General features: G+C 39.2%; 1 protein-coding gene across 1 annotated transcript in view; it reads right to left on the reverse strand.

The window, feature by feature from the left end:
- Window positions 1-2,854: 2,854 nt before the first annotated feature.
- The window catches only part of LOC115630811 (protein Wnt-5), a 59,148-nt gene continuing 36,372 nt past the window's right edge, over window positions 2,855-25,630 (reverse strand). Inside the window, exons 5-10 of the mRNA XM_030527487.1 lie at window positions 23,732-23,912; window positions 11,531-12,044; window positions 10,558-10,824; window positions 5,543-5,645; window positions 4,192-4,359; window positions 2,855-4,134 (exon numbers count right to left, since the gene is read on the reverse strand). Of these exons, the coding sequence (XP_030383347.1) occupies window positions 3,947-4,134; window positions 4,192-4,359; window positions 5,543-5,645; window positions 10,558-10,824; window positions 11,531-12,044; window positions 23,732-23,912 (1,421 nt within the window). The 3' untranslated portion in view covers window positions 2,855-3,946. The remainder of the gene's footprint in view (window positions 4,135-4,191; window positions 4,360-5,542; window positions 5,646-10,557; window positions 10,825-11,530; window positions 12,045-23,731; window positions 23,913-25,630) is intronic.

Consider the following 25,630-nt stretch of genomic DNA (forward strand, 5'->3'; position numbering starts at 1 on the left):
TTATCAAGAGAAAGAAATTTTCTCTCAAAAGTGTCGCTGTTTTGCACATAGTTTCATTTTAGGGACAATTTTCTATATTATAGTATGTCGCTTTTTTTTCTGAGTGTATGGTTTCCAAAGTATACACACCTAATGTTGAGAACAGCATCCTTGAGCTGCTTCAAGGACTGCTCTATTATTATTATAAATTATTCACATTTTTTGTATTATAAAAAGAAAGAATGTTTCTCAAAAGTAGCTCTGATTTGCATTCAGTTGCTTTTAAGGGACAATTTTCTATATTATAGTATGTCGCTTTTTTTTCTGAGTGTATGGTTTCCAAAGTATACACACCTAATGTTGAGAACAGCATCCTTGAGCTGCTTCAAGGACTGCTCTATTATTATTATAAATTATTCACATTTTTTGTATTATAAAAAGAAAGAATGTTTCTCAAAAGTAGCTCTGATTTGCATTCAGTTGCTTTTAAGGGACAATTTTCTATATTATAGTATGTCGCTTTTTTTTCTGAGTGTATGGTTTCCAAAGTATACACACCTAATGTTGAGAACAGCATCCTTGAGCTGCTTGAGAGCATGACGCACTTCATCTTCCTGCATATCCGGCACCAGCAGCTTGTTGGTATCGATAATACTTCCGTTTCCGCTGCCATCGGCACACACTGGGAGGACATAGCTCCCGAGAACTATGAGTAAAAATATGATGACTTGTGCTCGAAAACTCGGCACGAGCATTGTCGAAAATGTCGAGTTGCGACCCGCACAACTAACGGTAAATAAAGTCCCTGTAGAGCGCCTGTTTATATATACTATATGCCATTTGGATCCCTCGCCCTACGCGAGTACGCAGCCAAACCGATATATGTATGCCGTATTCAGCCGTTTGGGGCACGCGTTGTCTGTGAACTGATGGCTCTGGCCCCAGGTTGAAGGATTATCTCTGCATATTAAAACGCGAACGTTTTGGGACCAGCACAGGTTGATTGCGAATCGTGGCGATAAGCGGACTTGTTATTGATAGGCAGCCAGAGTCTGATAAAGCGGCTACCTATTTGAGTCACAAATATGTATTCTGGCATTATGCATGCTTGTACTATGGTTTTGGTTGAAACACTCTATGATTACGGGCATCAGGCGATAAAAATATGTACTAGATACTAGTACTATGTCTATTGTTTAGCCATTTCCATAATCGACCATTCATCTGCCATCAGCCATCAGCCATCAGCCACGACTTTCCTGTTTAATAGGAAACGGCTGCTTTCACTTTTTCGTGTTCGAATCTGCTGCCACAGATAAGGGAAAACATATTTATTTTATGTTATCAAACAATTACAAGACAAGCGAATGCTAAATGGATACATGCCCAAATAGATTAAAAAGGCTGCGTAGTGGATGAGCCTTCTTTATGTTTCTATTATTATGATGTATTGTTTTTCTTTCTTTTTATTGTTGATCATCTGCCTATTTATTACTGCTTCTTTTCCTCGATGCACAAGAAATTTATATTGAAAGAGCGAGGCGAGAGGAGCACATAGTTTACAATGTTTATCATTATTTGTTAGCCCAGCCAGCAAGCCCAGACTGTGTCTGATTTAATTTAACTTCTAAAACGTATTCGTTGAACATTCATGCATTGTGGTGCTTTTTAATCTTTCCAACGTCACATCTTTCCCAATACGTCCTTCGCTTTTTATGGCTTCGATTAGGTCCTTGATTGAGTACCGACTGTCGTCCACCTTTCGTCGTCTGTACAAAGGATCTCCATCGCCCCCCTGTTGGTGTTTCTTGGATCAGATGTGGATACCCTTTCGCGCATTTGACGAAGCCTCGACTTCCGTTCTTGTTTCGTTTTGATGGCTCTGGATGTGGATGCCCTTTCGCAAAGATATTGCAATTTTCAGCTGCATTTTTTTTTTAATTCGATTTAACAATTTTATTTATACACGAAACACTCACAAACAGAGTAAAAAGTGACTGTCGAACATATTAAAATGAGCAGCAATAAGCCAGAAAACGATGGTTCACAGGATTACCCATTGGAGTATTTTGAATATTGCCACAAAATTTGAGTAACATCGGTTGGGCGGTTTCGGAGTCTATACGGAACATATAACTATATATAGATATATACATACATACTTATTTCAATTCTTATATATATATGTAGATAGAGGATTAAAATGCCAACAAAATATTGAATAGACAACAAAAATTGGAGAAACATGTGAGAGAGAGAGAGTTTACTTTTATAGTGGGAATCAAGTTAGTTGTTAATATTAAAGCTAAAGAGCCAGCATGTCAGAGGTATAAGCCCATTAGCAATTTCTGTAAGCCACAGTTGATTTGCATATTTAACAGAATTGAGACTTTTTAAATTCCTTCGTAGTTTCTATATTTGACACAAATCTGCTTCATATTATAAAAGGCCTCTTGGCCAGATCGAGCCTTCGATATTTGTCGTTGTGCCTTGTTGGATTGCGACTTCACTCTTTCCCATATTTTAGTCCCAGTGCTTACTTTAGTGATTAACAAACTTCTAGTGCTGTTACTAATGCCACGAACGATTCCAGATACCAGACTAGAAACTTGGCTTGATCGTGAAAATAAGAAACGCAAATTTCTTTGGCCCACAGCTGCAAAATTCTGAAATTGTTTTCCCAGACCATTTTCCATTTGTTCGTGAACTGTTGAATAATTTTAATTTTGCCTTGAAAGTTAGTTAGTAGTCTGGCGTCTTGGGGCCATTAAGAATAGAAATTCAGTCACACAGTTTGGAGGTTCACATTTACAATTTTCCTTTATTTAATTTATAATTCTCATATGACATTCCGGAATCGCATTGCCACGTTATTCACTTACTAGAGCGTACAGCTAACACTTATTTAGAATTTAAATACAGATGCACACACACACATATATATAGTATATGTATGTACTTTAAACGCTATATATAGTACTAAATGCTACGTACATATGCACTATAAGTATTGGATTTATAATTACCTCACTTGCCCCTAGACTTTCTGTCCTTAGCGGGCATCGGCCGTTCTTGGCGCCTACTTAGGGCTAACTAAAAATAAGTGTAGTCCTAAGAATCCTTAAGCCACAAACACATAAGTATTTTGGGTATTCAATGCATGCCAAAAAAAAAAAAAAATGAAGAGAAAAGGAAAACTTTCACTTCCGAAAATCAAAATAGACAAACAGTCAAACAAAATAGCCGGAGTATGGGTAATCGAATCTTTTTAGCGGCATTTCTGCAAGCTCGTGAGCTACTCGTAATTAGGATTCATAAAATGTGTCACATTTGATATCGTCTTAAATATTTTATATATAGTAGAGATATAGACGCATTAAAAGTACAATTATTATTTCTACGATAATCGTTTAAATTATTATTTGAACCATGAAGAACAACAAAAAGTTCCGCTTAAAGCTATCTATATATGTGGATGTTCGTTTGCATGTTTGTTGTATATTTTACAGTTTAAATGCTATTTCGTATTCGTTCATGTCTCCCTATCCTAGCCATCGATCTATTATCCGAGAGGGATGTACGTAAAAGCATGCCTGGAGCTGTAATTAATTTCTCTTCTTATGTTTTTAGTTTTTTTTTTTTGTTTTTACACCGAGTGAGTTGATCTTTGCATTCACACTTTCTAGACCCTATGGAATACGCATTGAATTACATAGTCTAGGGGAGGGTGGGGGGATAGAATTGGGGGGCTGTTAGAGACTAAGTTCGTACACTAAGTAAAAACAATAAGAAAGCTTCCATTGTGCAACTTAACGGTAGGTTCAATAAATAATATACGTTATGTAGGTGTGGGGATTGCAACGTTCATTGCATTCATCCTCCTCCTGCTCATCCTCATCATAATCCTCATCCTGCTCCTGCTGCTTAGTGGTGCTTATCTCGACAGTATAGTATCGATGGAGGACCTCTATTTACAGGTGTGCTCCTCGAGCACTTTTGTGCAGACGTCGCACTTCACCTGACAGCACCAATGGAACTTGCAATTGCATCGCTCCCGGACGACGATGTTCTTGGTGTTGTAGCCCCGCCCGCAGCAGAGGATGCCGCAGCCATCCAGTCCCGACGAGCTCTTGTTGCAGACCCGGCCATGTGTCCCTGCAGGAAGGAAATGATTAGAACAACATAATGTGATATTCGTATTTTATGGCCTACCTGGCCACTGCAGCTGGCGGTTGTTGCGACACCAGTCGGGGCTTTCGTCCAAATAGACCAGATCGTGTGCTGTTGGCACCTTGAATTGTGAATCTTTGACCTGAAGACGGCCGCGTTTATTGAGTTTCACTTCGGTGGCCTCCTCGTATTTTTCCCGTAAATAGTCGCCTGCAATTTAAAACGAAATCATTAAGTAATTTGAAAAAATATTGCGCGGCTTTTGACGCAATATAAAAAATTGTTACGATAAAAGTGCTTATCGTATATTCGTTTGATATATGAACTGCTTGCACTGCTTGAACTGCTTATAAACTGCTTTCATCGCACGACAAAAAGTTGCTTGCTATAGAAAGCACATCGTGCGCGCAATTTTAAAAAAAAAAGGAAAATTTAAAGCAGCTATAGATTGGTTCCAGAAAAAACTGTGTAAAAACATTCTTCATATACAAAAATAGGTGGTTGGTTCCTTAAATCTAAAACCTATTCAAATTTATGTTATTTTATTAAATCACATGTATGTAATGTGCATAACGATCCATATACGAATGATTTCTAGCTGTTTGTCAGCTGTGTGTGTGCTTTTATTTATTTATTTTGTGTTTTTTTGGATCGTGCGAAATGGAATAAAGTCGTGTAAACATATAAACACCTAATTCTGTTAAAAAACATTCTTCATATACAAAAATAGGTGGTTGGTTCCTTAAATCTAAAACCTATTCAAATTTATGTTATTTTATTAAATCACATGTATGTAATGTGCATAACGATCCATATACGAATGATTTCTAGCTGTTTGTCAGCTGTGTGTGTGCTTTTATTTATTTATTTTGTGTTTTTTTGGATCGTGCGAAATGGAATAAAGTCGTGTAAACATATAAACACCTAATTCTGTTTAAAAAAAGATATTGATCATATGCAAAAATAGGTGATTGCTTCCACTGCAACTCAATCCTTATCTCTACAGAAATATGTATATATGCAATTTTTAATTTTCAAACCGTGTTATATCAAAATCTTGTAAAAAAAGACCGTGTAAAAACAGAATTAGGTGTATACTACATTACGAGTACTTCTAGTTATTTTCAATAAATTTAAGTTTGTTGTTATGAGCAGCTTTTTTATGGAATTTCTTGCAGCATTTAAGGCTCTAACAAAATATGTGTGTGTGTGTGACACAAAATTTGATATTTAATTTTCATTTCCAGCTACAAATTTGTCACAGATGAAGAATTTTTTACGAATATGGAAGCCCCACTTTTTGATTGATCGACAGTTTTTGTTTTTTTTTTATTGAAATAGAATACACCTGTTCGTTGTTACCTGTTCATTTAATCTCACATCCAACACTTACCAATTTCTCGAATTGATGATAATTGCTGCCAGCAAGTAATTAAGCTGCAAGAACCGGAGACTCCATGACATTTGCAGGTAATGCGCGTTTTCTTGATGACGGCCTGTGGATTGCGGGGGGAAAAGCAGGAAAGATTTATTTTTCAGTTATTGAAAATCGGATAATATGCATGCAAATACTTATAGTATGTGTGTACGAATATATATGCAAATGGATTTTTATGTTTGTTCATAAATACGCCCAACCCACGAGCCTGCTGTGACTCTGGCACGGCGCACAAACGCCATTCAGACATCAATTTTTATTAACAACAATGAGATATTCGCTGTCATTTATTTCAACTTCTAATTGCGCTTGTCAGCGCAGCGGGCCACTCCCAACTCGCAGTCGTAGGAGCAGCCACAAAGCCACAGTCAGTCACAGTCAGAGCCACAGTTACAGCCTCTTGGCAATGGAGATTTGCATGGTCGTGCCACAACAAAAGCTTTAAAAATACATTTTTTGACAGCAAATTGCCATTGATATTGCAATGGCAGTCACGTGTGTGCTGCGATTCGAGTCCAAAATCATAACAAGAAATAATTACGCAATCAGCATGAAAAAATGCACAGCTCGGCCAGACAACTCTTCGTTCAGGGCTTGCCAAAAAGTAGCAGGAAAAATGAGAACTGCAACTGAAGTCGCAACTAAAAGCGTCCAAGTCTGTTGAGCGGAATGACAAAGCTGCAACAAATAATTTCATTTGCCGCAAAATGATGCTGTGCCAAAAATGAGAATCAGCGCGTCAGACACCGACCGACTCCCTAGTTGGCCATTGTCTTGGCCATTGGTGTGCAGCATAAAAATGGTGGCGTCGGATGCGATGCCATTGCATTGCCGAATTCGTGTAGTGGCGGCGGCAGCGGCAACATTTAGCGCGACTTTTGGCCGCAAAAAGCTGACCAATTTGTTATCAGACAGCAATTCTGGACCAGGGCGGGGAACTCACTTCAGCAGCAACAGCAGCTGAACTAATGGTCTCACTTTTTGGCAACCGCAATGTTTTGTCAAGGGTTGTCTACGTGCTTGTGTGTGTTTGTGTGTTTTTTTGCGTGTACACTGGCAATATGTCGCCCGACGCCAAAGGCTGCAAGTTGTTGTATCGTTGCCATCGTCTGTGGCACACACACACACACATACACACACTTCATTCCTCATACGCCTCGTAGTCCTGCACTGCCGTTGGCCGCACTCAAAATTGCATAGTTCTGTATAAGTTTTTTAGTGTTTGGCATAGTCTTTCTTTTCGCATTTGCTTTTTCCACGCACTGTGTGTGTGGCGTCCTTTCAGTCCTTGCCTCATCTCAGTCCCTCATCTCAAGCTATCCTCGTACAGTTCATTGCAGTCCAACCGTACGGGTCCGCATCACGCCTTTTGTTTTCACTTTATTTGACATTTGATATGTCACACAATTGCCGCATGTTGCATCAATTTGGTTGCTTTGTTTTATATGCATAGTAGTACACATATCTAGTAATGTAAAGAAAAGCTACAGTGAATGCTCCAAAATACTATAAATCAGATTCCTTTATATGTATATGCTGTTAATTTTGGCGCAACTGCTGGCAGAAATTTATTCTTAAAAAATGAACATAAAATTTAAATGTTTGGACAAGAAACATAAATTTGTTTCAAATGCGAGGGTACAGTATATATAACTTTCAATTTTGAAAAAAACAATTAACACTGATTAAAAATTGTTATTTTACTGGATTTGTTATTTATTTCGTTAATAGGCCAATATCAATAAAGTAATTTATTGGTCTAATTGCTAAATTATAAAAATACAATGGTAGGGTATCATTGAAATCACTTCAGTGAAGTTACAGTACAAGGCAGTGTGACCCTATGTGCTCGTTTGTACCTCAAATTAATGTACTACGTACAGGGAGCAATACTGGTAGATATCTACTAACAAGGAACTTCAATTTATAATAAGTAGAACCAATGCTATTTTGATTACAATGTTTTTTTTTTTGTACATTTTTATAAAAGAATGCAAAGCTTTGGAAATTGTAGACTTTTACTCACAGAACAGATTGCAGACTAGTTAGTAGTAGTTGGTTTATTTAGAAAATAATTTGAAACGCTCACTTAGTCAGTGTCTCTGACTCTGTCGCCCAACATACATTTTTAATATTTCGCTTCACACCCACTCCTTCTCCATCGGCTCGTCCTTGCTGCTGACAAATGTAATGCATACACACTCGAAATGGACACAAGGAGCTTGAATGCATTGTTTGTGCTGTTGGCTTAATCTTGGGGCAAGGCTATTGTTTGTCAAATGTCTCGGATGTCGCTGGCAAAAGAAAGTAATTTCTACCAGTGAAATGGAATGCGAAGAAGTCAAATAACGTGCGAACGCAATTGCCGAAATTAATTTAACAAATTTATTAAATTCATTTTTCGTTCGTAATTCGCATGTCGCGTCACAATGCGCTTTCGACTCCCACCGCGACAGGAGCAACAATAGCTAAGCGGCTTAGCGGCCACGCAACAATTGCCATTGACAATCTCCGTTAGTAGTTGTGTGTCCCCAACCCACACCCCAATCCCAAAACTAGCCCAATATCCAACCACAGCCACGTCAGCGCATTCGTAAATCCAGCAACAGTGAGGCGCCCTGCGTGTCCTTTGCGGGCTTCTTCGTCGCTTTCAAGGGGGGGTCTCAAGCTCGTGTTTTGTGTGCGCGACAGCGGAAAATCCGAGCGATTTGTCACGCTTTGTTTTATGCTCTCAACGCATTCGCCATGCAATCTCTCTCACACACACACACACATACACACACACACATACATATATAGACCAGAGGCAATCAAAATTGTCAACTGACTGTAATCATTGCCTGACTCGAGGCTTTTGCCTCTGCGCATTTCGCATTTCGCATTTCGAATTTTGCCTTTTACTGGCATCCTACTAGACACATCCGCTTTTTGCTTTTACTTTTCTCTGGTGCTGCGGAATCCTTTGTTGTGGCCTTACTGCGCCTGCCACGAATTCGTTGCGCTTGATTTTCTTCCGTTTGCGGCTTCGGCAAAAAGTCTAAAGTACGCAAGAAATGCGCAATCGAATTCGTGAACTACAAATCCCTTTCTTTTTCGCGTGCTTCGCCCCACATCCTCCACACTCACACACATCGTCTTTTCCTTGAGTGCATGTCATAAATTTTGCAAGGATTTCATATTCGTTGACATTTTTCGTCGACATACCCCTCGCCCCGCTGCTCGCTCCTGACATGCGCATATTTCTAGAAAAGCATTTCAGCTTTTATTAGGTTAGGTTTTCTGTTTCTGTTTTCTTCTACGACGCAGTTAAGATTTTTACCATCACTTCACATTGTATACGAAAGCCAGCATGTGACTCGTGACTCGTTGCCCAGTTGACAGTTTGACAAGCACTGCAAATGCCTGTAAGGTCCTTAGTAGTAGCTACACAGTGCGGACGTTATTTTCATTGTCATTCAACAAGTGCACTGTGGCCTCAATCGTCATTCTACTAAGTCTATAAAAGATTGGCGGTAACTTGTAGTTACAGTTTTGACTTAAAGGATTTCCCTTTTGTGAATTTGTAGAGGCTGTTACTATCGTGGTAAATGGGATACTTGATCCCTTTTTACCAACTAACACATAAATTATTTCTTGGCATTAAGAACATCTCACAAATATATATATACAAATATATATATATATATTCGAAAGGCGTTCTTTTAGTCATGTTCGATGAAATTATTTGAACGTGCAGGTGGTTGTAAGCTTACAAGAAGAATAAAGTTAAAGACTCCGACAAATAACATCATCTTCGATTTGTGGCTGTCTACTTGCTGAGGCTTAGTTCTGACTATCTCTTAATAAGCATGCTAGTTAATTAATTTCCAATTAGTTTTAGATCAGCCGAGGAGTTCAATTGTTAGTTACTTTTTTGTCAAATAATAGTTCTATTATAATTTAAATGCAACATGGATTATTTTATTAAACTTTTTTTTTTAAAAAACTCTAGTCAACATTAACTTAAAAAACTTTACTCTGAAAACTCTCTAAAATGTGGAAAATACTATTAAGAATTTTACTAATTTTGTGATCTAAGGAAATATTGGTTATGCAGTTGATTTCTCCCCAAGAAATGGAGACACATGAATTTTTTAGCTATCTATGTTTAAAGGAATACCCAATATCATGCTGAAATATTAAAATAGCATTTTTGGATGCGCGAGTATGTTTATGGATGCGCTCTCTTCTATTGCTCTATAGATCAAGATTATACAAATGCTTTGATCATATTGATATTGAAATACCCTGTAGCCAATCCCACTTAAAAGTATTTTTTAATTTAAAAATTTCAAGAAGAAGTAGAAGTGGGCGATTGATGTATTAAGAAAAAACAATACCCGCGAACTGCTTAGGGCTTAGGGATATAGGAAAACCAAATCTTGTTATTCCAGTTTTTATACTATCCGAGATCCTTGCGTTCATGCAGACGGACGGACAGACTAATGTATAATGTAATAAATAACAACGTTAATTGAATTTTTCTGTCAACATTTTTTTGATCGGATAATGTAGTTGACAGTCACATTTTAAAATTGGAATTTGCAGTTATGTGGAAACTGTGTAACATTAGAGTTGACAACTAATTATTGCTGGAAAAAGCATCAATTCACAACTGGCCCGCAGACACATACATACATACATACATACTGTACATACTGTATATATGTATGTGGATACACAGTTGAGCACACACATGCAGGAGAGTGGAGTCCTTCTGCGGGGCCATTGTTTGCCCATTGAACGAGTATGTTATTTATATTTGTTTTATTTGGTGCCCATAATTCGTTGTAATTGATAATTGGCTGTTTATATTGTGGTATTTGCGTGAGTTCTGCGCAATTTTCAGTACTTTGTGGCGCCGGCACTGTGTGCTGGGAGCGCTCAATTTTTCAGTCTTACTTGTACTTATAAAGTTTCGTTGCACTTACCCGTCGACCCGCCTCGTTGTTGTGCAGATTCATTAGACTACGAGCCTTTGCCGTGGCCGCCGTGTTGCGTGCCTTGTTCCCGCCTCCTTGGCCGCCCACAGCCGTCTGGTCGCCACCATTATCGCCATAGAGACCATCGTTGTCGGAGAGAGTGGGCGCCTCGCCGTTGACGGCGCGTTGATTCTTGCGCTTCCGCTTGCGTCGTTGCTTTCCAGTGCTTTCCATGTTGAATACTTTGGAGTTTAAAAATTCCCGATTGATTTTCTCCTGTGCGAAATATTTAACAAAGTTGTGACGTTCGGTAAAATGCGAGTAAAAACGAAAAAACAACATCATAAAATTGTTGAAAGTTTGCTAACTTGTGTTGCATTTATTAAATAACAATTCAAGGGCGGGGGATAGCAATAGGAAGGTAGAAAGGCGTACATGAATCAACATGGTCGCCTGGACACGCGGACAGGTGTAACAGGTGCTGCTGTTGGCAATAAAATTGGCTTGTTACCGACACTGTGGACAGTCAGGGCTGTCACAATGGGGCAGGGGCAGGGGCGTGTGTACAAGTGTTTTAATAAAGTTGCCGCACAGCTTTGACAGACCTTTCGGGCACGCCTCTCATAGCCAACTGGTTGCTGCCTTTGAGCGCACTTTTTATTAAAAAAAGAGAAGTATATTTTGACAGCTGTCGGACGCTGCGCCCAAAGGTGCGACGACGATGAAGGCGTCGACGTGCTATAAATTTAACCCACAGCTGCTGTGCCCGAATCCACCCACTATCCACCACCCACTATTCCCACCCTCTGCTCATTGTGGCGCCACAATGAAGCGCAGCCGCTGCTGATTACAATCCGCACGAAATTCTAAAAAAAGGCAATACAACTGCTGGGCAAATACCTTAAGTTGATGGGGGTGGAGGGGCGAGGTAGGGGGGTTTCTTAAAATCAGGATTTTGCATGCGCGCTTCAGTTCATCTCACCTGCAATTCCAGCATTTCCTTTTCCTGCAATTTCGAATTGAGTATTTCCTTTGTAATGCGCTCCTTCAGCTCTAATACATCTTCCGGCTTGATGCGCGGCCCAGCCACATCGTCCTCCTCAGCGGATTGCTCTTGCTTGGGAGGCGCCACCGAAGACGAAGGTGTTGGGGCAGCCAAAGGAGGCAATGGGGACAAAGACGATGATGCTGTTGCCATATTGTCGTTGCGCGTTTGATTGTTGCCATTGTTCAGTTGTTTGTTGCTGTCCGTAGTCGTTGCATTGTTGGCTGCACTTTGCTGCGGAGCCGCCTCCGCAGCTGGCTTGACATTGCTGGAGGTCGCGGCCACGGCTCCGACTCCGACTCCGACTGCAGCTCCGGCATCATCAGCCAGCATCTGGTTGCGTTTTTGTAGCTGCTGTTGAAGACGTGCCCGTCGTCGCTCTGGATTGCCGGCCCCGCGTGTGCCTCGGCGCGTCTCCTTCTCGCGCACATCGATGAAATCCGTGGCAAATCTGTTGAAGCGTGCCGAAACGACATGAAAAGAGTGAGAACGAGAAAAGGAGTCAGCCATGGAATGCATTGCACAAATATCCGTTATTCTTTCTACTCTACTCTCTCTCTCTCTCTCTCTGTAATACACTGTGGCTTTACTTATTCGACGTCTTGCTTTTTGTGGTGTGTGCAAGTTATCGCTGATTAAAAATCGCAGCTGTGCACATCAGCAAGCGATGTTGCAGCCACCGCGGCTGCCACTGCCCCAAACGTGTCTGATGAAACGTGCGTACTTAGCTATCGCACAAAAAACATAGTACTTCTCCTACACTCGAATAACAATAGTCTCTCAGGAGAAAACATTAGTTCTTTTGCTCAAAAATGTGTTAATGCCAATAACAAAAATACTTCAATCTAACACAATTAATATTTTATTGTTGTTTATTTTTTAAACGTGCCAAATTTAAAGAATATAAATCTCATGCATTACATTTCTTATTTCCCAAATTTTCTGATTTCCTAAATTTTCTAAAAAAATTAATTATAGTTTTTCCACAGCATTTTTAAATTTTAACAAAGCCAAAGTGGTGCTCTGAATTCTTAACAAAAATAATATAAAGTATAATTGATTCATTATCATTTTTTTGCTTGGACTATTAGCTAAGGTCGAGGATTTGGAGCATCTGAACCAAATACTGAAACAAATTAGCGTTAGTTAAAAGATTTAATTTTTTAAATTGCAATTTCCGAAATAGAGTGGAAATCAGACACACAGACATAGATAGATTTTTCTCGTCAGAGTTCTTGTCAGGGACCGCAAATAATGATTATTATTATAATTTTTTTTTTTTTACCAAAAAATCATTTACTTATAGTAACTTTGAGAAAACGAGGATTATATATGCATTTCAGCATGATTTATAAATTTTAATTTTTATTCATTCGCTCACAATTTAATGTTTAATTTAAAATTATTTTTTTTAATTAACCAATTATCATTATTGATAAGCAAATTATTTAGCATATATGAAAGATCTTAAAGGACAACGTTTATTATTTGTCGACCTATTGACAAAAATTTTGGCAAAAAATGAAACAAAGCTAACGACGATTTCTTAAATAGGGTTCAAGGATCAAGGGTTGTTTCATTCAGATGAGTTTCCAACATGTTACAGCATGTTGCAATCGACTCAATTATATTTGTATACAACGTATAATCGAATTAAGTTGGAAAACTTCTTTATATGGAAATTTGAAAAACAACACTTTACAAAATTAGCAATTGGTTTTTAGAAAAATGTTGTAGTATTTCACAGGGCATTCATTATTTTTTTCTGAAAGTGTAAACCTGCATAGAATTCTTCAATTACAAGAATAATAAAAAAAAATAAAAACAAACCCACAGACCCATCAGACACACAGACATAGATAGATTTTTCTCGTCAGAGTTCTTGTCAGGGACCGCAAATAATGATTATTATTATAATTTTTTTTTTTTTACCAAAAAATCATTTACTTATAGTAACTTTGAGAAAACGAGGATTATATATGCATTTCAGCATGATTTATAAATTTTAATTTTTATTCATTCGCTCACAATTTAATGTTTAATTTAAAATTATTTTTTTTAATTAACCAATTATCATTATTGATAAGCAAATTATTTAGCATATATGAAAGATCTTAAAGGACAACGTTTATTATTTGTCGACCTATTGACAAAAATTTTGGCAAAAAATGAAACAAAGCTAACGACGATTTCTTAAATAGGGTTCAAGGATCAAGGGTTGTTTCATTCAGATGAGTTTCCAACATGTTACAGCATGTTGCAATCGACTCAATTATATTTGTATACAACGTATAATCGAATTAAGTTGGAAAACTTCTTTATATGGAAATTTGAAAAACAACACTTTACAAAATTAGCAATTGGTTTTTAGAAAAATGTTGTAGTATTTCACAGGGCATTCATTATTTTTTTCTGAAAGTGTAAACCTGCATAGAATTCTTCAATTACAAGAATAATAAAAAAAAATAAAAACAAACCCACAGACCCATCAGACACACAGACATAGATAGATTTTTCTCGTCAGAGTTCTTGTCAGGGACCGCAAATAATGATTATTATTATAATTTTTTTTTTTTTACCAAAAAATCATTTACTTATAGTAACTTTGAGAAAACGAGGATTATATATGCATTTCAGCATGATTTATAAATTTTAATTTTTATTCATTCGCTCACAATTTAATGTTTAATTTAAAATTATTTTTTTTAATTAACCAATTATCATTATTGATAAGCAAATTATTTAGCATATATGAAAGATCTTAAAGGACAACGTTTATTATTTGTCGACCTATTGACAAAAATTTTGGCAAAAAGTGAAACAAAGCTAACGACGATTTCTTAAATAGGGTTCAAGGATCAAGGGTTGTTTCATTCAGATGAGTTTCCAACAAAGTGTTACAAATTATTATTCATAGCCATTTAATTGCATGTTACAATCGATTCAATTATATTTGTATATAACGTATAATCGAATTAAGTTGGAAAACTTCTTTATATGGAAATTCGAAAAACAACACTTTACAAAATTAGCAATTAGTTTTTAGAAAAATGTTGTAGTATTTCACAGGGCATACATTATTTCTTCTGAAAGTGTAAACCTGCATAGAATTCTTCAATTACAAGAATAATAAAAAAAAATAAAAACAAACCCACAGACTCATAGAGACCCACATGGAGAGGACGAGGGCGCGACAAAAAGCGCTCATTGTGCCGCACATTTATGCTTAATTGCGTTCACTAACTTTCATTGCAGCCGAGCCCAGCACCCAGCGCCCAGCCCCGGTTTGGCTCTAATCTCTGCACTTGCCAGTCGGACTGACAGCCTGGCCTTTGTAATGTCTGCCTGACACACCCCCTGGCCGGGGCGAGGGTAGAACGCAGGGCGGCTTGTAATTGCAGTTGCTCTGCTCGTATCTATTTGCACGGTAGGCGTTTTTATGCAGTGTTGATAAGATTTACGTGCGGTGCAGGGTGCGGGGTTATTATGGAGAATATATATATATATATATGTGTGTGTGTGTGTGTGTGTGTGCTTTGTTTGTTGTGCCTTTAAGCATTTGGGTGGGCACATGGTCGCGACCTTAATGCTGTGCTCAGATTGAATCTGCAACGTGGGTGGCACTGGCTGGCAACTTTCTTGGCACTTTGTTGCCGTTTTATTGCTGCGATTGTAACATATGGGCGATATTACATGAACACCAAAACCGAGTAGCGAGGACTAAGCACTAAGGAGCAAGAAGCATCGAGCCGGGACGAAAGCCATTGTGGTTGGCCGTACCCTTGTTTAAGTACCTTTTCGGGCATTAAGTATGTTCACTTTTTGCGCTTTGTTTTGAAAGGACGACGGACGGACTTAGATTCATTTTAGCATATTTCCTATAAATGCTTTTTATGCCTCCACCACCCTAATACCAAAGCGGCTTTTTAACATTTCCCATATTTGACTTTCGTCCTCCGGCTTCCCATTTTATGTGCTAACATGTTGTGATTTTATGCCATTTCGCTTATAAGAACGTGAACTTGACGCAATTTACGGTATCGGTTGGACCTCTAAAAACGTTGCAAGATTTGTGCATCGTTTCGCAGATTATACAAATAGAGATGTGCGTGAATTGTAGCTACTTACAACAACGATATTTTTCTGAATAAACTTCACTCACGAAGAGTAAAATGATCGCGTTGGCTATTACGGGAATGATTTACAACATATTTAATATAAATTCATTAAAATGTCATCGTTCCTATCCTCAAGACCCGCATATTTCGGGATTTTGTTAGTTTTTTCTAGTCTTTTTTTAGTGTTTAACTACAAACGAGCGCTCAGTAAGCAAACAATTCTCAACTTTTTATCTTGAAACACATCATATACATAATACCTACTATACTATAAATGAAACATTTTTGAATTCTGATAAGGAGTAATTAATAATATAATTTACTATAAGATGAGACTTACAAAGATTTCGTACGAAGCTTGTTAATTTATTCAAGTAGGCCATGGCCACAAAAATTAATTCAAAAAAAATGTTTGCTAAATATCAAAAACGCAGTGAAATATTTTTTAAATAAAATAAATTTTTCTGTAAATTATTTGTCATTTAAAGAGTGTGTTATTTCCTCATAATTAGCCAGTCTTAATAAGCCTGCACTTCCGTCATTCTTTATATGTATATCTAATTGAAATACTAAAAAATCATTAAAAGAAAATGTTATAAATTTTGATTCATTATCAATTATTACCTACCACCTGATTGACATCATATTTAATGGACTCAATCCTTAGTTTTACATAAACTATGAACACCACTAGTGTAACGCAATTTTTGAAATGTTTATGTTCAACTTTTATTTTAAAAATCATTAGATTGTATTTGATCGTTGTCCTTTTTTTAAAAGACGACCGCATAAGAATGTCAGCTATGAACTCAATTTACTTATAAACTATAGAATTTATTGGTGTTGCACTCGACTGCTGATTGAACAAGTGCCTATAGTTTGTTATATAAAATGTCAGGCTAGAATCATACACAGTTCTTATGGAATTCACAACATACTCACATGTTTATTTATGTAAGCAGAAAATGGAGAAATTGCTGTTGACTTCATTTATTTGCTTTCGTTTAGTCATACTTCTTCGACACCATTTCGGTAGAAGGAACACCTGCCTTCTTGTGTCACTCAACTCAATTGACATTGCCTCGCTTACCCCTCCACCAACTTCTCATTAAGTAAAGGACATGAAATCAGAGCATGTTTTTCGCCTTATCACAATTGAAATATGTACATATGTATTTGTTGCCACCGACAACTTCCCCTTTAATTATTTACCTCGGTGTAACGGAGTTCTGTGGAAAAACATTCTCGCCGTGAGCATTTCATTTGTGGCGACAGCGGCGGCGTCATCAACTACTTTTTCAATTTGCAACTTTCTGCCACTTCATTTCTCATTAACTTGGCGGTGAATAACCAAAAACCAACAAAGGCGCTCCAAGGAGAAGTAACGCCGCAACTGGTGACGAAAAATGCAATTTATGCCACAATGAAAACGGAAAGTTTCTGCCACTTTCAGTGCCTCGGCTCACGTGCCCGCCAACTACACACACACACACACACACACACACAAAATTGGCGGTTGCAACATGCCACCAGATCTGCTTCTCCGCTGCCGCTTCACTGTGCCGCATATTACAAGAATTCAAATATTGACATGGCCGTTGGCAACAACATCGCCACACAACGGCTACGGCTACGGCAACACCAAAACATCAACAGAAGTGGCAACCCTTTGGCGCCCACAGCGAACAAGAGGGAATGGTGTCGAAGAGCGAGGCAGAAGTTGGGGAACCGTTAGAGCAGTGCTGCCAATTTTTTAGCGTCATTAAAAGCTAAATTATTAGGAAAGGCTGCATCTTTGTTATTCATTTGTTATTGTTAAAGAAATTTGGACTTATACCTCTAAAAATTTGTGCGAGGAGGGAATTTTTATATATGTATTATCATAACTGGATGACAAATTTGTATTGAAAATACTCTACTATATCCCATACTCATAACATTATACAGAAAAATGCTATTCATTTAATTTCTTTCAAATTTTTGCTCGATAATTGTCATATCTGGTCAGAGCTGATAAGTAACATTTAAATCTTGTTACTTCTATTTTTTTTAAAAAAAGCTATACTTTAATAGCAGCCAAATAAAAATGCCAAGCTGGCGGGAAAATAGTTAAATTAGCAACACTGCGTAGGAGTTGTAAAAAAAGACATCGCTTGGTTGTTGTCGGATTGACGGACGGACGGGAGGTGGGTTGTGCGGTGGCGCTGTTCTGTGCTGTTGGCATTATTTTGAACACGCAACAATTGTTTGTGTTTACACAGAAGTGCTTATTTTTTGCGCTTGTCGCTGCCTTCTTTTCTTGTCAAAGGATGCGGAATTGGGGGTTCTGTGGATGGCAACGCATTGTGCGTTGTTTGTCTTGTTCCCTTTTTTTTTCTTTGCAACAATTTTGACGATTGTGTAGCTATTGAGAAGGGGTCTTCAGTTCGGGCGCTTGAATGTGCCAAAGCGACGCCGACAAGAGCAACCACAGAAGCAGCAACAACAAAAATAACTCAATAGCAGGAGCAAAGATACAATTGCAGACAGTGCTGGTAACGCATTCACAGATAAGAGACAAGCTGTATAAAACGGCAACCAAAATGCCTGCGGCCTGACTGAAGCTACAGTTTAGGTTCAGAAGGCAGCAACAAATGATGGCGGAGCATTTTTGAAATGCTTCAGTTGTTGTTTGGATACATGTGTGAGCTGTTGGAGCTGCGGTGAAAGGATTTTCAGTATTAGAATTGTATGTTTGTGCATCTGTTTGTATCGGTCGACTTTAGAAAGAGCCACAACATCAACATCAGCCACTGGCAACTGCCACTGCCTACACAATCAAAACAAAATTCATAGGCACGTACTTATCTGCCTCCCTCCCCATATTCCCCATCCGCCCTATCCTCTCATCACTTCTCATAAAGCTTTGTGGTCTTTGTGGCAGGCACTGAACCGAGTAAAAGGCGAGTCGATTTGAGTTCACAATTCACATGCAGTCGCTTGTCGAAACGGCAACAATGACAAAACAACTTCAACTAGCGAATTATCATTTGGCTTTTGTGGTGGACTGTCTGCTGTCGCCTTCATTCGTGCACGGAAAATCAAATGCAAAACGAAAAATTCGAAATGAAAAATAGGTCAAGAAAAGAACACATTTCATAACGGAAATGTTGCTTGTGGTGAACAGTTTCAACATGAATATATGTACGTGTGTGTGTTGTTGTTGAACTGAAATATTTCCTAAGGACATTCACATCTTACTTGTTTGACTACTCAATTGAAGGTAAGCAGTCTAGACCCTTAATACCCTATACTAGAACACATAGTCAAGCACTTCATTCAATCATTAAGCCTTTACCTCTGAAAACGATTAAAAGAAACTATTTCTTATTCTCATTCATGTAATTTCGGGTTTCTTTGTTTTGATTTCTAAAATGTATTTCCATCCCACTTTGTTTTTGATGATATTGCTTGAATCAATGAACTAATATAATATAAATAATATACTACTTTTAATCTAAATCTATATCTATAAATAATCTAATCCTTGGATATGCAGTTGGGAATCTGAGGGCTACTAATTTCTGATAATAAACGGATTCTTTGAATGCAATGCAAAGGCAATTTAATTGACATTTTAAAATATAAACAAACTCTGTTGATGTACAATATTTAGAATGAAAATCCACTACTTGAAAAATGTGTATTATGTATATTATTTGACAAAAACTCAATTCTCTCAATACTGTGGAGATTTTAAAATATTAACAAAAAGTGTTGATAATATTTAGAATTAAAATCTATTACTGGAAAAATGTTTATTATGTTATTTGACTCAATTTTGTCAATCCTGTGGAGCTTAGAAATGTGGTTCCTCAGCTGTTCAATTTATTTTGAAATTCCACAAATGATCATTTGAGTAAAATCGAATGCATTTAAAACCGAGGCCCACTGTTTTCGACTAGCCAGTGGCAGTCTATTTCCCTCAGTTGACTGTCATTGTGATAATGAGCGGGAAGGGTTGCCCGCCGCTGGTTATGAAGCGAGCGTGTGGAATATGAAAGCGTGGGATGGTGGTTGAGCATGGCGGCGACGTGATAAGAAATTGAATTTAGCTCAAAGCGTCTGCGGTGCCAATGGAGCTTATCAGCAGGCTGCAACTCTTGATGGCGGTCTGACAGTTGGCCTCATGCCAGAGACTTGAACCATGGCCAGTCGCTTTGAAAATTGAATTTCCTTGGATAATTAGCCAGCTTACATATACATATATTGTATTCATATAAGGAGAGATGCAATTTAAGCAGCGACTTGTATGGCGAAATCAGTGGCTTGTTGGCTCAATGAGAACCCTTTTTGGGGACAATGTCATACGCCATTAAGCAGGAGGCCTAACTGACGCTGAACTGCATAACCTGGACATAAAAATATATTTTATGTGCCCATGAGCGACACTTCAAGCCGGTCCAGATTTGTAATCAAAGTAACAGCCAAAAGGTCAAATAACACTAGGGCTCAGCAAAAGGGACTACACTCAGCTACTAAGCACGAGGCATTACCGAGCTAATCGCAGTGATAAACAAGGCGGATGACAACAAGGCAGTCAGCCAGCCACCCACCCATACGCACGCACAAACCGTAAAGTACATGGCCCGGAATTGTGCTAATAAAAAGACAGAGGGTAAAGGAAACCAGGAAAGGAAGAAAAAAATACAAGAAAAAAACAACGAAGAGCAACAACACTGGACACTGGACTGGGGTAGACCACAGAAGCAGGCATATCCTGTTTGAGTTACACGTGCCTGGCCTGGCCTGGTCTGGGACTGGGATTGGGATTGGGGCCGTGTTTGGGTTTGCGCCTGGTCGAGCCGAGTCGAGCCGCTGCGGGCGTGCGACTTATAACCGCTACAAAAAAAGTTAACATGCAACGTAAGGCGACCCCAAGGGGGTGGGGAAGGAGGAGGGTGTACTTGGAGCACCCTCGGCTTTCCAATGTGTGCAGATAACAAATGTCAAGTGCGCACCAGCAGGCTAGACGACTTGCACAAAAGAAATGGAGGCGAAGGCATTTAAACTGTATATTGACATTGACTCGACCGAGCTGATGGCCTCTCGGGGGTGGCAGAGGGGTCGGCTGAGAGGGGGAGGGGGGTCTTTTGGGTGGCCCACACAGGAAGTGATTATCCCAACAAATTGAACAGATGAGGGGACTTGTTGTTAGTCCGCAAAAGAAGTTAGTAAATTCACAAGTCTGGCGTATGGGGAAGAGCAGCCCTTTCGCAATACTACGAGTATACACACAATCAGGATTTATACGAGGCACATCCGCCATGGGCACGAATGAACACGCACGCAATAAGTTGGTGGAGGCATCCAGGGTTCGGGCAAAAAATCGAAAATTCGATACTCTGGCGTGTCATGGGCAGCAGGCGTGCAGCAAATACGTGTAAGTAGCTATGGCGGCACCCACTGCTCCACAACAGACGGGGAGAACTTTTGCAGTCGACGTTGTCTGTGTGCGTGCGCTGTTGCCACACTTCGCCGTGCTCTGCGAACTCAGCAAGCAATGCTGCGTGTTCTTTTCACTGAGCGCCTGGTAGTAGGCAACCCGAAACGCGCCACCATACAGACGAGCTGGCATTCGGCTTGGCGCTGACGTTGACAGCTGTGTTGGCAACGACGTCAGCAATTGGCGACGCCATGCAGTCTGCCCGCAGCTGCTATTGGCAACAGTTAGCCAGGCGGGTAAATCAATTGTACGTGTAGAATCCCATCCTCAGTTGTCGCCACTTTCATTTCCGTTACATTTTTACATCCGAGACGGCACGACTCTCCTGTTGATATGTCCGCACAGCCACGTGCACATGGTACAGGCGCCCAGAACGGCTCCGAACGTGCCTTTCCGCAACACGCATGGCCAGCTCTGAGGTTCCGACTCAGCAAGGGGTGCACAACAGAAATAAAAACAAAGAACGGCAACGTGGGAGGCATTTGAGTTAGCTAAGTCGGAAATGCTGACCGCAGAGCAGCGCCAACTTACTGCCAATTTGTTGGGTTACGATACGATTTAAAGCGGCATCAATTTTTTCGTAGTTGATATAATTTTTACTTACAAAAAGTACAACTAATCAACATTTGCCTATTCAGTGAGAATGTGTATAATTATTATTTATTTTTTAGCTAATATAGATATTATTATTCTTTATTAGACCTATTTTTTCATTGAATAAGTATCATGTTTAATGAAAGTTCTAAATTTTATATTGCCTTGTAGTGTTATAATTACGATATTTTTCTAAAAATGCAAGCCTAATTCTGTTTTTAAAACCGTGTAAAAGAGACATTGTCATATGCAAAATAAATCCTGCTAAATGAAATAAAGTCGTGTTACCATATATTTTTTATTTTCAAACCGTGTGAAATCGAAACTGTATAAAAAATACCGTGGAAAAACAGAATTAATTAACGAAATAATATTGTTGCATATTTTCTAAAATAAAAAACAATGTGTCGTTGCTACGCCTGGTCCAAAAATAGATTCGCTGAATGAGATTTTATTTCCTTGCCTACCAACATTCCACGTCGACGTAATGGATAATGTAACTGGCATTTCTAATGGAATTTCTAAGCAGCCGCTTTTTGCTATCTAAGCTTTCATTTTTGAATATTTGTCGGGCCAGGCGCACAGACTGGCCAAGACAGAGCCCGAGCCAAGCAGTTGGCTAATACCGCTTTCTATCCGGGTCTGAATCTGTGTGTGCGCCAACTACCCTCGAAGAGCCGCAGTGGCCGTGGCCATGCTTTGGGGTTGTTTTGCTACCATACGAAGCGGCGAGCAGCAACTGAGCGCCAACGATGGGTTTGTGGCGCCAGCACCCTCGCGCCGCGGCGAGGGCGAACCACCCCTACATGGCGGGAGGGGGGGGGGGGGGGTTGTTTCAGGCTCAGATTGCAGCTTTGGTTGCCCAGTCGCCAGTTGCCTGTCGCCTGTCGCTTGGCGTTCGTCGAGCTAGGCGCCTGGCCGAGAGGCCATGGCATTCATGTGAAAGTGAGCGTTAGATGATAAATGGTGCGTGCTCCTTTGTCATGCAAAGCTCTGGCAATAATTCCCCTGAATGCGAGGTGGCAGGGCTTGTGTTTAGGTGTGTGGGTGAGTGTGAGTGTGTGTGTGTGTTTGTGTGTGTTTAGAGCATTTGCATGCCGCTAATTGGCCTAGTTGTCTAGGCCAGTTTATCGAATCTTGGTTTCTGCTGCATTGTCGGACCGAAGAGTATCGGGAAACGGAGCTACCAGTGACCCGGCCCGGCCGCAAACAGCCGTTTCCGGCAGACAAATTACGGGTAGCTGCCGATGGGCGCAGACAGACCGCAACAGATTTTAAAACAACACACCACAAATAAGCCAGGCAGCCAGTTGAATCTGACCGGGATCAGAGCGGCGCCGCCTGCAAACAAGAGCGTTAATTTATGCACCCCTCGGTGGCAGAAATCGACGGCCGAGGAGCTAAGCAAAAAAGTCGGCAGTAGAAGGAAAATATTTTGAAATGAGTTTCGGCGCTAGTCCATCCACAGCCGTCCATCCGTCTGCCAATACTGGGAGCAGCGTCAGGACTGTGGAAAAAATAACAACTGCCATGGGAGCGTTAGCGGCAGCGTGAATGCGGCCACAGAATAAAAATATATATATAAAAAAAAATGAAAATAAATATTCACGGTGATGCAGACGACCAAAAAACAATAAATTATTTTACACTCCAACGAAAATTTTTGCATAAAAAAATAATAATACATTTCCCAACACAGGCACACACATACACTCACACACATCACTGCGCACTTTTTGCGCATATTTTCCTTTGGTTTCATTATACACGTTTTTTTTTGTTTTTGGCAAGAAATGGTGGAAAATATTTCAAATGGAAAATACACATTTTGTTGCTGGTTGAAAATTTATGCTCACAATTAAAATGCATTAATTAAATTTCGTAATTTGCCACGCCATTTAAACTTGTCTGTCTGGAACCCAAAGGGTTAACATTACTTACTTGTAGGCATACTCGAGATTATCGCCGCAGCCACCCCAGCTCCAATCGTCGTGAAGTTGTTTAGGCCGTGAGCCGCGTGAGCAGCCGCACGAGGCCAGCTGACCATCACGACAGGCGCGGGCTATAAAACTGGTCACCGTTGCCGCTGCGAGTGCGTGAACAAAAGCCATTTCGGGGGAGCCTGAAAAGATTGGAAATAATGAGCTAATTAGTGAGGGGAAGGAAAGCAACGCAATTATTTCAATTAATATTAAGCTATTCAATTTTTAGCTCAATTGATGAAATTATAAAATCAAAAACAGTATCACCTTAAACCTCGAAGAGATAAGACGTGAGACTAGCGATCTGTGCACAAGTGCTTATCTTTCTATTAAAACAACAACAACAATAACTCAAAACAAACCACTATTCAAAGTAAAATTCGCAAAGACAAAAACAACTCTACAATAGTGCAGTTAATACCTTATCTCTAAAGGGCCCCGCCCTACATATATAAAAAAAAAAAAAAAATGAATCGCCCCCCCGATTTAAGTCAACACTACGGTGTAAAAACAAACAATAAGAATAACGACGGCAAATACCTACTAATTACTAGAGATGACGACAGTAACTTTGATAATGTGAATCCATTTATAATTAAAAAAGTAATCGACCACACCTGCAATGGTGAAGTCGAGAGTTGTAAAAAAACAAGAGCTGGCTCTCTACTTATCCAAACAAAAACTTACCTACAAGCCCTAAAACTCCTTAAACTAAAAACTTTTCACAACTTTCCCGTCACAGCAAGTGAACATAAGACTCTCAACTCAACAAAGGGAGTAATTTACTCAAATGAGCTTCGTACCATCAGCGAAACCGAAATTAAAGAAGAGCTTAAGCCACAAAATGTGATCGATGTACACAAAATTTACCAAAAAGTCAACAACTCTCTTAAGGAATCCGGACTCATTACTTTGACCTTTGCTTCCCTTACTCTCCCCGAAAAAATAATGATTGGCTACGAGCAAGTCACCGTACGACCATATGTGCCACGCCCACTAAGATGCCAACAATGTCTACGATTTGGACATCCAACCAGCGCCTGCAAACAGACTTTCAAAACATGCCGCAACTGCTGTCAAGAGGAACACACTAAGGAGGACGAGACCTGCAACAGAACCAAATTCTGCATCAACTGCAAAAACGAAATTGAAAACAACCACTCACCCATGGATAAAAACTGTCCTATATTTTTGAAACAAAAAGAGTTGACAGCAATTAAAACAATTCATAAAGTAGACCACAAATCAGCTCTACAAATATATAACGCACGTCACCCACTTTCAACCACAACCTACTCCAAAATAGTAGCCAATTCTCCGAAACAGACATCTCCAGCGCAGCCGAACACCTCATCTAGCACATCGAAACCCGCACACAATACCATTAATAACCTCAGCACCACGCCTACAATCAATACCACTCACCAACCAAATCTAAAAAGAATCATCACATCTTACGCCGATATCGATATGGACACCACACCACTGATGCAAGACCAGCCTAATCACCAACACCCTCAAGACGACCCCAAGCTCCGAATTTTTCACGCTAAGCAGAATACTCTTACCAAGCCCCTAAAATCTAAAGAAAAACTTGACCCGAAACTTTTAAATTCAAAAACTTAACAACACCAGTGCTACCACAACACTATCATTTAATTTAAATACATATATATATATATATATATATATATATATATATATATATATATATATATATATGTATTTAAATATAAATATAAATATAACAACAAAATGTTGAAAGTACTCCAATGGAATCTTAATGGATACCTAAATAACTACAACCAATTGCAGCTTTTGATAAGAAAATTCTCCCCAAAAATTATATCTCTTCAAG

This window comes from Scaptodrosophila lebanonensis, unplaced genomic scaffold (assembly GCF_003285725.1).
Source record: "Scaptodrosophila lebanonensis strain 11010-0011.00,11010-0021.00 unplaced genomic scaffold, SlebRS2 tig00000001-arrow-pilon, whole genome shotgun sequence".
Taxonomy (NCBI): Eukaryota; Metazoa; Arthropoda; class Insecta; order Diptera; family Drosophilidae; genus Scaptodrosophila; species Scaptodrosophila lebanonensis.